The sequence below is a fragment of the Cydia amplana genome, chromosome 11 (genome assembly GCF_948474715.1).
Source record: "Cydia amplana chromosome 11, ilCydAmpl1.1, whole genome shotgun sequence".
NCBI classification, from domain to species: domain Eukaryota; kingdom Metazoa; phylum Arthropoda; class Insecta; order Lepidoptera; family Tortricidae; genus Cydia; species Cydia amplana.
In genome coordinates, this window is record NC_086079.1 from 17537673 (window position 1) to 17552428 (window position 14756).

General features: G+C 38.6%; 1 protein-coding gene across 1 annotated transcript; it reads right to left on the bottom strand.

Moving 5' to 3' along the window:
- Nucleotides 1–5564: 5564 nt before the first annotated feature.
- LOC134652349 (transcription factor SPT20 homolog) lies at nt 5565–13260 on the bottom strand. Its single transcript, XM_063507521.1, has 7 exons — nt 13165–13260; nt 12287–12522; nt 12030–12141; nt 8116–11707; nt 7323–7591; nt 6629–6833; nt 5565–5651 (listed from the first exon to the last, which is right to left on the bottom strand). Exons 2-7 carry the CDS (start codon nt 12510–12512, stop codon nt 5565–5567), a joined length of 4491 nt encoding a protein of 1496 aa, XP_063363591.1. The 5' UTR covers nt 12513–12522; nt 13165–13260.
- Between the last annotated feature and the right edge of the window lie 1496 nt (nt 13261–14756).

Sequence of the window (14756 nt, forward strand, 5' to 3'; positions counted from 1 at the left end):
AAATATGTATTTTTGATGATAAATGATGATCATTTCAGTAGATCATACTGAACTTTTATGTAAGTTTAAAATAATAATAGTATTATTTTTATCTCGCGTATACGCATTTATATTTCACAAGTGATTATTTTACTCTAATATTTCCTTATATTTAATTACCTAGATGTTAATTTTACTTTTGGATAACGTCATTTTGTATGAAATTAATAGTGTATATTAATTATAAATAAGTAGTGTAAAGACCAATGAAATATTTACGTTTTACGTTGTATTTTCCCGAATGGGATTAATGGTTGTATATTGAATTATTTTGACTGTTTTAGTCTTATTTTTAGGTTAACTGTATTAATTTTTATTTATTGTAGTAAGGTTGTAGAGTCGTGTATAATGATAATTATCATTATTGATATGTCATTTTTAAATGAATTATATTATTTGTAACAAACAAAACTGTTTGGTCTGTTGGGAACTTTTTTGTGTCGTTTTCAGTAAAGAAGATCACTTCGGAGGTTTTAACATGTCAATAAGGTTTTAACTCCTTATTGACAAGACGAAATAGTACCTTTTGCAGAAATGCGAACCTATATTATCCGGAGGTTTTAACATGTCAATAAGGTTTTAACTCCTTATTGACAAGACGAAATGGTACCTTTTGCAGAAATGCGAACCTATATTATCTGTCTTTTTCACAATAAATTTCACAAACATAGCGTATATATATAAATGTAATAGTAAACCTTTACGTGTGACCGTGTGTCGTGCCAAATGTAAATGCCCCCTCGATTCTATAGTATTCCACTAAAGAATTTATTTAAAAATAAATAACAGGAAAAACAGTATTAAGACTTAGACTATCTTCTTCAAATTCATTATTTTCTGAGTCTTAGCTACTCTTCTACTTTTCCATACAAAACTGACATTATGATATTAAAACTAGGTACATATTATATATTATATCAAAAAACTACACCTCCATGGCATCCATAAACAAAATCATGGTAAATAATACGTTAAATACAAAGGATATAATTTATTTCTTAATACTGCAATCTATTTGAAAAGTGTATTCCCTTTTGTCCTCGCCTCGTGTATGGGGGCGGGGAAAAATGGGAATACGCAATTTAAAAGCATACTGTAACAGTAATATTTTTCTATAGACACTTAATTAAAACTATTTTCGAAAATTTGAAAGTAGAGTTCCACGCTCATAACGCAATTTATTAAAATATAAATATGTAGCTATAGAGATAAATATATTTAACCCTTTAACCGCCAGAGTCTGATATATAAGACATTACATATCCAGCTCATTTCGCCACAGTCTGATAAATAAGACAAAGATCTGATTTGGTTTTTACAGAACATTTATAACTCCCGTAACTATGCCAACCTAACTCTGCGTGGTACAATTACTGTCGGTGGCGACACGAGCACGCTCGATCAAAAATTGTTGGCGGTTAAAAGGTTAAAGCCTCCTTTCTCAATATCGTCACGATAGTTCAAGCTAGTGTTGGTCAAGAGACTCGAGTCATTTGAATCTTCTGTTTTAAGACTCGACTGTATTTTCAGACTCGAATTCTTTTCAACTTGTTAGAGACATGAGTTCTTTTTACACATTGTTCATGTAAAATTAATGGGTTAGGTACTTACACCATAAAATAAAGCTTAATTTCTTTCCCGTTGCGAGTAATTAGATAGATAACCTACAAAATAATTGAAGGAGTCTTTTTTCTGAGACTCGAGTCCTGAGGGCCTACCGCGAAGCACGTTCGACGTGTTGCCTCCCTGTCACACTTAAGTACGAATTTACAAGTGCGACAGAGAGGCAACACGTCGAACGCGGTTCGCGGTAGGCCGTGACTTGCAATAAAAAATACTCTATGAAAGACTCGTCTAGGGATTCAAAAGGCTAAGAAGTCTTTAGCGCAAGACAAAAGAAGACTCTAGACTCGAAAGACTCTAGTTCCCTCCAACACTAGTTCAAGGATTGGTATCGTAAAGCTAATTACGATTTTATTGCCTTGATATTAAGGGTCACACAATAAATGGCTGTTATTTAGTGCACCATTAAGCAATCGCTACTTTTATCCCAATCAACGAGTAGTATTTTTGGCGATAGGTATACTTAAGCTGATTGACGTTGACGTGACGTTGAGACGTTGTTAGGGATTGCGAGGATTATGGAAAATAACATTAGGGATATTGATAGTTATGGTAAAAATTCTTAGGACAACAATTAGATTATGGAAAATAATTGTTATGACAATTGATCGTTAGGGCTAGTTAGTGCCCATTAATGCAATTGAGTGACTCTGTGTTCACAACACGTTTTGATTAGTCAAACACACAGACAATCCAACCTCTAGACATAGCATAGTCGCGCTACCCCCTCTGCCACTTACTCCATCTTCGAGTCAATCCCGTGCCGTGATTGGTCCGTGTCTTTGAACGGACCAATCACGGCACGGGATTCGCTCACCTCGTTCCCCCGCACCCCCGTATTTTTGGCAGCATCGGTTTCATGAAAGAATTGGCCTAAGCTCAGTCTAGAGGTTGGTTTGTCAGTGAGTCAAACAAAACGCGAAAGAGAAATAGAGCAATGTAATAATTAATGATCGGACACCGGTCGCATTTTATCTCATTTTGACGTCCAGCGTAATACTCTTATACCTTTAAACGAGCAGTCATTACGTTGGACGTCAAAATGACATAAAATGCCACCGGTGTCCGATCATTAGTAATACTCTCCTCGTTGATTGGAGTAAGCCAACGCATAAGTCACAATCTAGCAAGTGATTATTTGTTATAGCTTCGATTAATTATATGTTTTGTACATTAATAAAACCATAGACAGCCACGTACGCACTGCCATATGTATATATTCTCTTTAAAAATATTATATAAAATACTAATTTAATATTTGACATATTTTTTCATGTAAACGGTCCCACTTGGATAAATCAATTGCATTTTAAATCCCCAACCCGCTTTGGACCAGCGTGGGCCCATCAGTCCCTCTCTTGCACAAGGCTGCCTTTCCACTTCAGAGACGTGCAGGAATCAACCAATCAATGGTTGTATTGTGATCCAGCGCAGAGAAGTGACGTGAATTACAACCAATGCTATTGGCAGTGGGGAGACACTCCTGACTTCGGGCAAACTCGGGTCCGTTCGGCTTGGTTCGGCTCAGCATTGCTCCGAGCAATTATTAGGGTTGACACAACTTGACGTCCCTTTGCGTGCACAACCATAGATAAGATAATGACTTGAATTTTGACCACCCTAAACAGCCGAAAGGGATAGTGCCTTAATTTAGAAAGGGATATCATGATTCAACCCTGAATTGCTGTCAAACTTCGGTTTTGTAGGAAGTGTCCTTTCTGTACGGTAGAACTATTACTTATTCTGTGCAGCTATTGGTTGAATCCCGCCCGTCTCTCATCGCCGCCTCTTGTCCGCCTCAGTGGAAAGGCAGCGTAAGAAGCCTGTGCCCAACAGTGGGACGTATGTAGGCTGAATTGTATTATATTAAGATAGGTAATGGTACCTTTTGCCTGAGGTTTAATTTGAAACCCCCAATTATTTGAACTTGTCAAGACTAAGCTTTGCCTTCGACCCTTCTATACATGATAGTCGTAAATGAGATGTATTTTTCGTATTGAGTTGGTAGAGGTGAACCATCTTCATTACGCGTCCCACCAAACTACCTACACGCACAACTTAACCGCTTAAAGGGCGTAAGGGTGTCGAAAATTACGCTAAATTGAACCTTATCACTCTGAAATAAAGTTCAAAATAATTTGTAGTTATATAAAGGCCAGAGCACAGCCTGCGTACGTGCGTAAACGTGCACGTGCACTAATGTTGGAGCCGTGCACGCACACGTCATTCTGTATATTACAACGCGTCTTCACACACGCATCCGGTGTGCACAGGCCTTAAATCTTCTAGACGAACGCACACATATACAATAAATGTAGTGTAGTGTGTGCGTTACTGCTTTAGATGTGTGCGTAGCTGCTTTGGAGGGGCGCGCAGTTTAAAAATGGTTTGTTTCTAAACGTGTGTTTTTATATACATAATGGTTGATGTTACATAATGCGATTTTCATTTTATTTACCTATAATTTATGACGGTTGAATTTGGCACTTTGTGAAATCGAAAATTATGATAGTACCATCGCCTAGACTGCTAACTGACAGTTCGTAAACCTTATTACAAAAGGCATAAGGTCCACCGATGGACAGTTAAGTGTGTTGCTGTTTGTACTTATAGAAAATCGTGATATAGGTTCCCTATCCCTATCGCCCTTTAGCCGTTTCCTACTTTATACTGGAGACTATTCTATGGCGTATCAAAAAAAACTTTTATAACAATATGATGTTGAAATAAAACTATTAACACGGATTATATCGCGTATATTGAATTTATGTATATAAGTATGTATTCATATATACAAGTATGTATATCGTCGCCTAGCACCCATAGTACAAGCTTTGCTTAGTTTTGGGCTAGGTTGATCTGTGTAAGATGTCCCCCAATATTTATTTATTTTATTTTATTTATAGTACATAACCTAACCGAACCAATAATATGATGTTGTTTTACCGTAGTCATAATCATAAGCTCCTTTTGAAAATTGTCGTCGATATAAGTAGGTTTACCTTTAATTGAATTTACGCTAATCGCATTATGTAGTTTTAACCTGTAGTATTTACTGCAATATAGTTTTGTGTATGGTGCTCCATTGTAACATAGGTTTACATTTGTATCCTACGACTTTCGGAATAAACAAGTCCTACAGATTGAACTTTTATTTTTCTAATTTCCTTGACGTATGTACTTAAGGTGAGGTGGGCCAAATCATGAAGATATTGACTGAGTTTCTGAAAAAACCGGCCAAGTGCGAGTCGGACTCGCGCACGGAGGGTTCCACACCATCAACAAAAAATAGAGCAAAACAAGCAAAAAAACGGTCACCCATCCAAGTACTGACCCCGCCCGACGTTGCTTAACTTCGGTCAAAAATCACGTTTGTTGTATGGGAGCCCCACTTAAATCTTTATTTTATTCTGTTTTTAGTATTTGTCGTTATAGCGGCAACAGAAATACATCATCTGTGAAAATTTCAACTGTCTAGCTATCACGGTTCGTGAGATACAGCCTGGTGACAGACGGACGGACGGACAGCGGAGTCTAAGTAATAGGGTCCCGTTTTTACCCTTTGGGTACGGAACCCTAAAAAATACTAATTTGACTAGCCAGTAGCCAGAGCCATCATCTAGAAAAATCCAAAAACTGACGATTTAGTTCGAGAATTGCGACTGTAGAGAACAGTCTGACAGACATACGATAGTTTTTGTTCAAGGTGAAGCGGAGACCTTCGCCTTCGCTCGGTCAATAAAATAAAAACATTAAATAAGTATTTCATTTAAAACGTATAATACTCTCCAGCGCAGCGTAACAAATAGGCAACTTTGTGTAATTCATTTTATTGAAACATAATTACTATAACTTTCATGCACAATTAATAATTATTAAGATTATTGAAAATTACAAAACAGTCACTCGACCGGGGTGCGGGGCGGGAGGATCTCGGAGAACACGCCGTTTCGAGGCATCGGGATCTTGTTCACCACGTTCGGGTTCACCTGAAACAAAAAATAAAACTAAATTCAATGTTAAGCCACAGAATAAATAATAGTACTAAGTACAGAACCAGAAGATTCACTCTCTTACAAAACGCGTCTGCTACGATCAGCACAGATATGGCCGCTAGGTGGCGACAGCGCCACGCGCGGCTTATGGCTTTCCCCAAAATTGGGGCCGAACGGATATAATTTTAGCTACCTGTAGCAAAGCGACGAAATCGCGGAGTGAGACACGCCTGGTTAAGCTAACCATCTACATCTAAATGCAGCAAAGCGCCACTTGCACCATCCCACTAAACGCACCAGCATGCTGAAGCTGAAGATGGCTTTGAACAAGCTCTTAAAATGTTCTTATATTTATAGACAAACCCACCTTAATCCTAATCTCCCTTGGCATGAACTCATGGAAGAAGTCGTAGAACTCGTAATGTGTGTTGACGACCCGCAGTCGCGCCATCTCCGCCTTTAGTTCGTCGACGGCGTGCGGCGGCGCGTGGTGGCGGCGCCGCACCAGCTTGCTGAAGCTGAAGAGGCTTTGAACAAGCTCTTAAAATGGTCTTATATTTATAGACAAACCCACCTTAATCCTAATCTCCCTTGGCATGAACTTGTGAAAGAAGTCGTAGAACTAGTAATCTGTGTTGACAGTCGCGCCATCTCCGCCTTCAGTTCGTCGACGGCGCGTGGTGGCGGCGCCGCACCAGCTTGCTGAAGCTGAAGAGGCTTTGAACAAGCTCTTAAAATGGTCTTATATTTATAGACAAACCCACCTTAATCCTAATCTCCCTCGGCATGAACTCGTGAAAGAAGTCGTAGAACTCGTAATGTGTGTTGACGACCCGCAGTCGCGCCATCTCCGTCTTCAGTTCGTCGACGGCGTGCGGCGGCGCGTGGTGGCGGCGCCGCACCAGCTTGCTGAAGCTAAAGAGGGTTTGAATAAGCTCTTAAAATGGTCTTATATTTATAGACAAACCCACCTTCATCCTAATCTCCTTCGGCATGAACTCATGGAAGAAGTCGTAGAACTCGTAATGTGTGTTGACGACCCGCAGTCGCGCCATCTCCGCCTTTAGTTCGTCGACGGCGTGCGGCGGCGCGTGGTGGTGGCGCCGCACCAGCTTGCTGAAGCTGAAGAGGGTTTGAACAAGCTCCTCGGCGCGAACGCGGGCACGGTAGTCGTATCTGGGGTCAAAGACAATTTAAATAGAGGCGTATTGTCAAAGTAATTTTTGTACAGTTCGTTTTTTTTAGCAGTAGAAAAAGACTACGCGATCTTGACGTGTCTTTTAAATGAAAAACGCTTTTTAAAAATCAGTAGCTAAAACTTATGAAAGCAAAAGAATGTGAACAATCGTATATGATTCATAATGCATACATGTTACATATTTGCCGTGACTTATTTTTCAGCAGTGTTTTTAAATAAAAAGACACGTCAAGATTGTTTACCTTTTTTCTACTGCTAAAAAACGAACTATAGTTACAGTAAATTTACTGCCATCTTTTGACAGATGATTAAAACTTTTAGAACGCCATTTGACTTTGATCCTTGTTCTTTCACTAAGACGTGTTAAATTTGTTAAACATCAAAAAGTGTCGCCATCTACTATAGTATAGGCCCAGGCCTTTGACCCATACATTCAAAAAATAAAATAAAGCACAAAAATCACTTACTTAGGTTCCAGCTTCTTTTCCAAAAAATTATACAGTCTCTTAGTAATCCACGGAGCGGTGGCAGGTTGGAACCTCTTAGGCGGCTTATACATCAGGTCCTCAACGAAAGCCTTGGGCAACGCCTCTGTATGTATACTCGTGGGTACAGGCTTTCGCTTAGGTTTCTTAGGTTCAGGCCGGTTCATGCGGCGGACTGAATAATTTACTTGGAAGGGGGACATCACGTTGAATTTACGGGCAGGTTTTAGTGATTTCTGCACTTCGTCTCTCTGAAAAAGGAGTAAAAATTATATGAAAGACAGAGGAAATATATTTCCCACAATCATTCCCCACCCCAGGAAGAGGGGAAATAATTATAATCATTTTAAGCTTTACTTCATATTGATAGTGAGTTACATTCTTCGTAACACCTGTACACCCTTGTATACCCATTAAAGGATATATTTGAAGTCGATTAAATATTACAGAAGAATTTGTAGCCACAAAAGTGAAAATTTTGATACCCTATTTAGATAAATCGGCCTTGTACTTTTGTCGCTATGGTGGGGATTTACATAAAAACCTACATAAACTGCCAAAATCATAAAAAGTAAAATGGGGATTGTTTTTATTTTACAGATGGCGCCAGTCTGTGTCAAATACTTGTTTTTATTTGAAGAAGAAGACAAAAATCCCATAGCACAAAACTAGGAATAAGAAAAACCCATGTTGGCGCCATCAATAATAGAATAAAAACCTTTGACAGTTGTTGCCAACCCCATTTTATGAAGAGTTGGAAATAAAATCTACTTACAATTTTCTGCCTCCGCTCCAAGTTTTCCTGCGCTATCTTCTGCATCTGCATCAGCATAGTTTTCTTGGTACCAACCGACAACCGAACCCTCGGATCCGAAACTCTTTGCAACGACGCCCTACTTAATTCTGGTTCTCTCTCAGACTCATCATTCTCAGTTATATCATTGTCAGTTTGCCTGGAAACGCCTTCGAAATCTATCTCATCAACAGACATCATATTACTGTCAAAGACCACGCGAGAACCTCCACGTTTCTCTGGTGTTTTGTATTCAGAATTGAGTGCTGATATGAAATCTTGGTCATTGTTTTCTGGTTCTGTAATAGCATGATCACTTTCTTGTTCTTGAGACATATCATGATCTTCGTTTTCTGATTGCTGTTCTTCCTCAGATTCTATCTCTTGTTCTGATTCAATTTCTTGTTGAGACTGTTCTGCATCTTCTAACTCTTGTTGAGATTCCTCCTGATCAGATTCGATTTCTTGTTGAGATTGATCTTGTTCATCTTCTATCTCTTGTTGAGACTTCTCCAGATCAGATTCGATTTCCTGTTGAGATTGTTCTTGTTCAGATTCGATTTCTTGTTGAGATAGATCTTGTTCATTTTCTATCTCTTGTTGAGACTCCTCCTGATCAGATTCGATTTCTTGTTGAGATAGATCCTGCTCATCTTCCTGATCAGATTCGATTTCCTGTTGAGATTGTTCTTGTTCAGATTCGATTTCTTGTTGAGATTGTTTCTGTTCGTCTTCAATCTCTTGAGGTTCATCAATCTCTTTTTGAGTTTCATGTTCAGAATCAGCTTCTATTTCCTGCTGAGAATCCTCATGTTCAGATTGTTCCATCTCTTCTTCATTTTCAGGTTCGGATTCCTTTTCATCTTGCATACATTCAGATTCATTTTCCTGATCTTCAAGACCAGATATAACTTGTTCTGAAGCTTCATAATCTAAGACTTCTTCACTGTGATGTATAGATTTTGAGCGTATCGAAGTGCCACGTCGTGAAATATCCTTGCCCGTAGTTTCTCCTACTATTTCATGTCCAGAAGCAGACATTCCTTGACCATAAGACGCATTCATAGATATTTCTGGCCCCGAATCATTATTATCCGGTATACCTATACCGGATACTGTTATGTTTACTGATTCTTCAGGATTAGCTAGATTCTCGGATATTTCAGGCTCCTTAATATCGTGGAGAGATTTGTGGTAAGATGCTTGGTGTTCCGAAATTAGTGGGTCGGGCACGTGATGGATCGAGGTCCCATGGACAGGGGATTTCAAAATGGGAGACTGATTGCTTGATATATTACGATTGGATGATCTGCGGAAACGGATATGTTGATCGTTGATGTCGTCCAATACAGTCTTGTTTTTGGTTGTGTCATTTGATGCGTTATCACTGTTAGCATCTTCAATGACTGTCTTATTTTTTGTTTTGTTAACTGTTGATGCATTTTTATTATTACCGTCTTCGACAACAGTTTTGTTTTTAGATTTGTGCATCTTTGACGCATTTTTGTCGTTTCCATCTTCTGTGACTGTTTTATTTCTAGTTTTGTCAAACTTTGTCGTGGTTTTATTGTAAAGTTCAGTTTGACGTTTGGCGGATTCCTCCATGACTAAGGCACGCAAGGATTTCCGTGTAGTATACTCCTTGCCTAAAGTCTGACGTATAGTTTTTCTTGTGGTACGATGAGAATCCCACTCGGAGCCCTCTGTGCTTGAATTTCTCGAGCCTTCACTGCCTAAAGTACTTTCTTGGACTGGTGCTAAACTGTGCCTCATGTTCATAGTTTCATAGACGCTTTTAGATTTTCTGAAGGTAGTACTGCGACCTATTGGCCTAAAACTTTCGTTGTCGTTAGTCATGTTTTGTAATACTGCTTCTGGTGAGTTGACATTAGAAACTTCTTTTTTCCTGTTTCGACCTGTTGTGTCGTGCGTAGAATTGTTTGGTGTTTCTTCTACTATATCCTCCTCATTTTGATCATTATCTACTGATGCGTCTACGATTTTGTGACTCTTATTTGAGATATTTTTGCTTTTGTCTGCATTTTGCTTAAGTGTGCTAAGGTTCTTGCTAATATCAGCATTTTTTTGATTTGGCACTACTTCATTGTTTTGTTCCGCTACAGAAGCAACTTCTTTTTCCGCAGCATCACCTAACTTTTCATCCTCGTTATCGTTCCATACCATTTCTTTCATATCCTCATCTTGGTCTTCTTGAGGCATTTCTTCGTCACTTTTATCTTTTTCAACCATATCCTCATCTTGATCTTTGATTACTTCATCAGTTTGGTTTTGGTTTTCTGGTTCCTCCAAACTTGGTTCCTGCTCTTCTTCGCTTTGTTTCTGGTCTTCTTTACTTTGGTCTCGTTCTTCCTTGCTTTGTTCCTTTTCTTGTTCTTCTTCACTTTGGTCTGGTTCTTTTTCACTTTCTTCTTGTTCTATTTCGCTTTGTTCTTGTTCCTCACTCTTATCTACATCTTCATTTGATTTGCATGCTTCTTCTTGTCTTGCTTCTTCACAAATATTTGGATTTTCTTCTGTTTTGTTTGATACTATGTTTGGTTGACTTTTTTCTGTTTCAACACTTTCTCCGTGCAATTCAGCCATTTTATCTTCTAATGATTGTTCGTTCTCAACTAGTCGAGTATTTTTATCAGCTACGGCATCATCTTGTTGTTGCATAGCAACCACTTCTTCTGTCTGCACATTTTCAGCATTTGAAATATTGACAGCTTGCTTAGTAGATTTACTTAGTAAGGATTTATCTTTGACACTTGTATTAAATTTAGTTTGGCTTTTCTCCTGTGTTTTGTTTACTTTTTTAGACACATCCTTTACCTCTGCATCCTGACTTTTGTAGGCTTCTTCTATGTTTTCATTTGTGAGTGTTTTATCATTTTCATCATCTTGTATCACACTCTTACGTGCTTGCTCATTGGTGCGATTTAAAGATACGTCTTCTGTAAGCGTATTATCTTGATTTTCGTCTTGCAGTTCTATATCTGTACCACTCATTTTTGAAGCTTCTTGCGCCCCAATCATAGTAGATGATGGTAGAAGATTCCAATCATCAATATCAATTTCCGTGGTCATACTTGGCGTTAGAGATGGCATTCGCCTACTGTAAGTACCTACACTCAATCTCTTGTTATCCTTTTTGAAACCAAATACTTTATGTTGGACCTCTGAGTCCTCCTCACTATCAGACAAGACAAAGTCTGTGAACATGTTTTTTCTTTTAGTCCCCGCTTGACCGAAGAGATTTGGACGAGTCTGTTTGTTTGTTTCTGGTTCAACAGTCTTGTTTATAGTTTTATTAGTAGAGTTGAGTAAAGCATCAGGAAAAACCGGTCGATTCCTAGGTCCTTTATTGAAGAGGTTTTTTGGAGCGACCTCTATAGATTGGTCTTCGATGTTAGTCTTTCCGAGGGACTTGCGTGAGCCCATAATGTCGCCGAATTTGGGTTGAGTTTGTTGCTTCTGGTTGAAGAGCCTTCGCTGTGGTACAACTATGCTGGCGACTGATTCGTTGTCGCTGCTTTGACTCAGTTGGACTGATTGGCTCTGCTTGTCATCTCTGAAACAGTGAAAAAAGGTTGTAAGAGTTTATTGGGTCCTTCAGGTGAAAGACACAAGCCTTATTGAGCTTACTTGTCAATCAATTTGTGTAATAATAATAACTAGCAACCTGCCCCGGTTTCACACGGGTTAACAAATTATACATAAATCTTCCCCTTGAATCACTCTATCTATTAAGAAAAAACCGCATCAAAATCCGTTGCATAGTTTTAAAGATCTAAGCATACATAGGGACAGACAGACAGCGGGAAGCGACTTTGTTTTATACTATGTAGTGATATCCTATAATATTTATTTATTTAAGTTTATAGGGAACTTACTTCTCAACTTCAAACTCATATTCCTCAAGCAAGTTGTCAGTCATCTTGTTAGTGTCCAGGGCTTCGAGGACGTCCCGGGTACTCCCCTCCAGCCTCTTCCACCAGCTGACACCTGGAAATCATTCATATTATAAGCTTATCCCTTTGAGCGTCACGCCTAATCGTAATGAAATTGTGATACTGAGTAGAAATAACATGAAAATTCTCAAATATGAAAAAAAGCATAGTGTAGGTACTACTTATTCAGATAAACTTACGCCTTGGCGCTTCAATATCAGTGTTATCCGGCAATACAGATCTCCTCTTCATCGGTGACAAGACAAATTTGTCACTCTTCACAAATTTCTCCACCACAGTCGACAGTTGGACCTCGGACTGTGCTGTTGAGGTGGAGGTCAGGGTTCGTCGGGTACGACGCCGGGGGGTGATGAAACCCTGGGACCGGGCAGGCGAGGGGATTTTTGACTGTGACTTATTGGACATCTTGACGTGCCTAAAATAAATATTAATTATTGTAAAAGTGAGTAAGTTTTGGTACTCAATGAAAACTAATGGTATGAGTTAGCACAAAATTAATGACCTATATGTATAGGCTGACTAATAAGGTGTTAATCTTTACTGTTTTTTTAGCATTAGAAACATTAGAAATCTTAACAGTTTTGAATGATTCACGGTTAGTTTCACTAGACTTAGACTAAACGTAATCATGGTTCTTATCCCGGTCGATATAAGTCTAGATTAGAATTCTTTCTAAGCGTTTTCCAATAAAAAGACACGTCAAGATTGTTTACCTTTTTTCTAATGCTAAAAGAAACAAAGTATAGGGTTTTCATTTCAATTATTTGTAGAATTATATAACATACCATAGTCAATGTAAGTAGATTTTTACTACAAAGCCTGCTAATTACTAATAAACAGATGTTAAAATAACATGTTCAAACAGTCATATTTTGCTAGTTGCGTTTGTTGTTTTCGTATGAGATTTACATGTCTTCTATAATGTGAACTTTAGGCACGCTTGCAATTAGTTTGGTTTATCTCAAAAACTACCAATAAACTTAGTCTTCATTAAATGTTAATAAATCTGAGAATGATCGAGTAAGTAGTAATTATAACAAAGCGAGTTGCTACTTACTTGTAACGAAACAAATTATTTCACTGCACCACTAATATAAAGTTTTAAAATTGCACAATTATAGATATTTTTGCAATATTAGGCTCTTCATAACATAACATTGTAATTTGTAAACGCTGTTTTAAAATATTATATCTATGAGTACGCCACTTTCAAACATTGATATTTGATTTGATTGAGGTTGACATCGAAATAACCGTTGTCAATGGTTTGAATTTGACACTTCAGACGTTCCGTTTCACGTAAGCGTACCTAAATTATTATACTCTTTTAGTCATAAGTCATAACCAAGTCATAACACACTATCGCACCGCATCGCGACCTTGGTACGTCGCACCCATAAGTGAGAGCGAGGAAAAGATATCTGTTTCTCGCTCTCACTTATGGGTGCAACGCATGCGATAGTGTGTTACCACTTTTTGAGCGCCGTGAACATGCAACGGCATATTTTACCAACCAACAAATAATCAATCAGCGTTCTGATTGATTATTTGTTGGTTGATAAAATATGAGACTTTTATTAATACAAAGAGGAGGAGGAGGATCACAAACTACTAAGAGGAGGTCTTGATTGAAAAGTTTAAGTGAGGGATACTTATATGTAGCGATATTCATGCATGTAATTACTTGCGCCTGTTGTGATTACTTAATCACCGCGATAGAGCGAATAACTTGCGCCAGTCAAATGCATTATATACTTGGTCAACCAGATCTTGACAGTAGAAAAAGGCGGCAAATTTGAAAAATGTAGGCGCGAAAGGATATCGTCCCATAGAAAATTTGAATTTCGCGCCTTTTTTTACTGACAAGATTTGGTTGACCAGCTATATGTAAGCACTCGTAAAGCCCACTCCACACTGGTGCGCGAATCGCGGGCGAAGCCGCGAACGTGTGGAATCGATTTTCACAAAGATTGAACTCGACTCCACACTCTCGTTCGCGGCTCGCGTCGCGATTTACGCACATAGTCTGGAGACCAGGGGGCTATAGTAGAACCCAGACGAGCTGGGTAAATCGGCCGGTTTGATGAGGAAAATAATTGGCGCCAATCTCATCTAGCGTCCACACGTACACAATTTAATCACCAATTTGCATTCCATAGATACTAACTTCGAAAATTGGCATTTTTGTGTCCGCACCTGCTGATTTGATCGGGGAATCAAATTGGCGTTTGCGTCCGCACGGCCTGATTCGATCGGACAATTTCATCAGATTGGCGAAAAATCGTCTCGTCTGGACTCCACTTAAGCATATGATATTAAGCGAGATTCACACGAGACAATTTTTGGCACAATCTGATTAAATTGTGTTTTTTGAGTAAAAGGACATAAATGTCGCGAAGATAGGCCCTTTTGCTAGTACGGTTTTTTGTATACCTATACTTATGGTCGTGTTGTATTTCGTAATAAAACGAAGTACTTACATCGAAGAGGATGATTGTCACGTGATTTTTTAAACATGGACTTGGACTAGCAGGCACCTACACTTGCTTGTAAAAGCCCAATACAAACTTAATTTTAATTTTATTAGCCTAGATAATACTTATCTCCGGTATTTACTAAATGACGTGGCGTGTAACACGTTTGGTATCA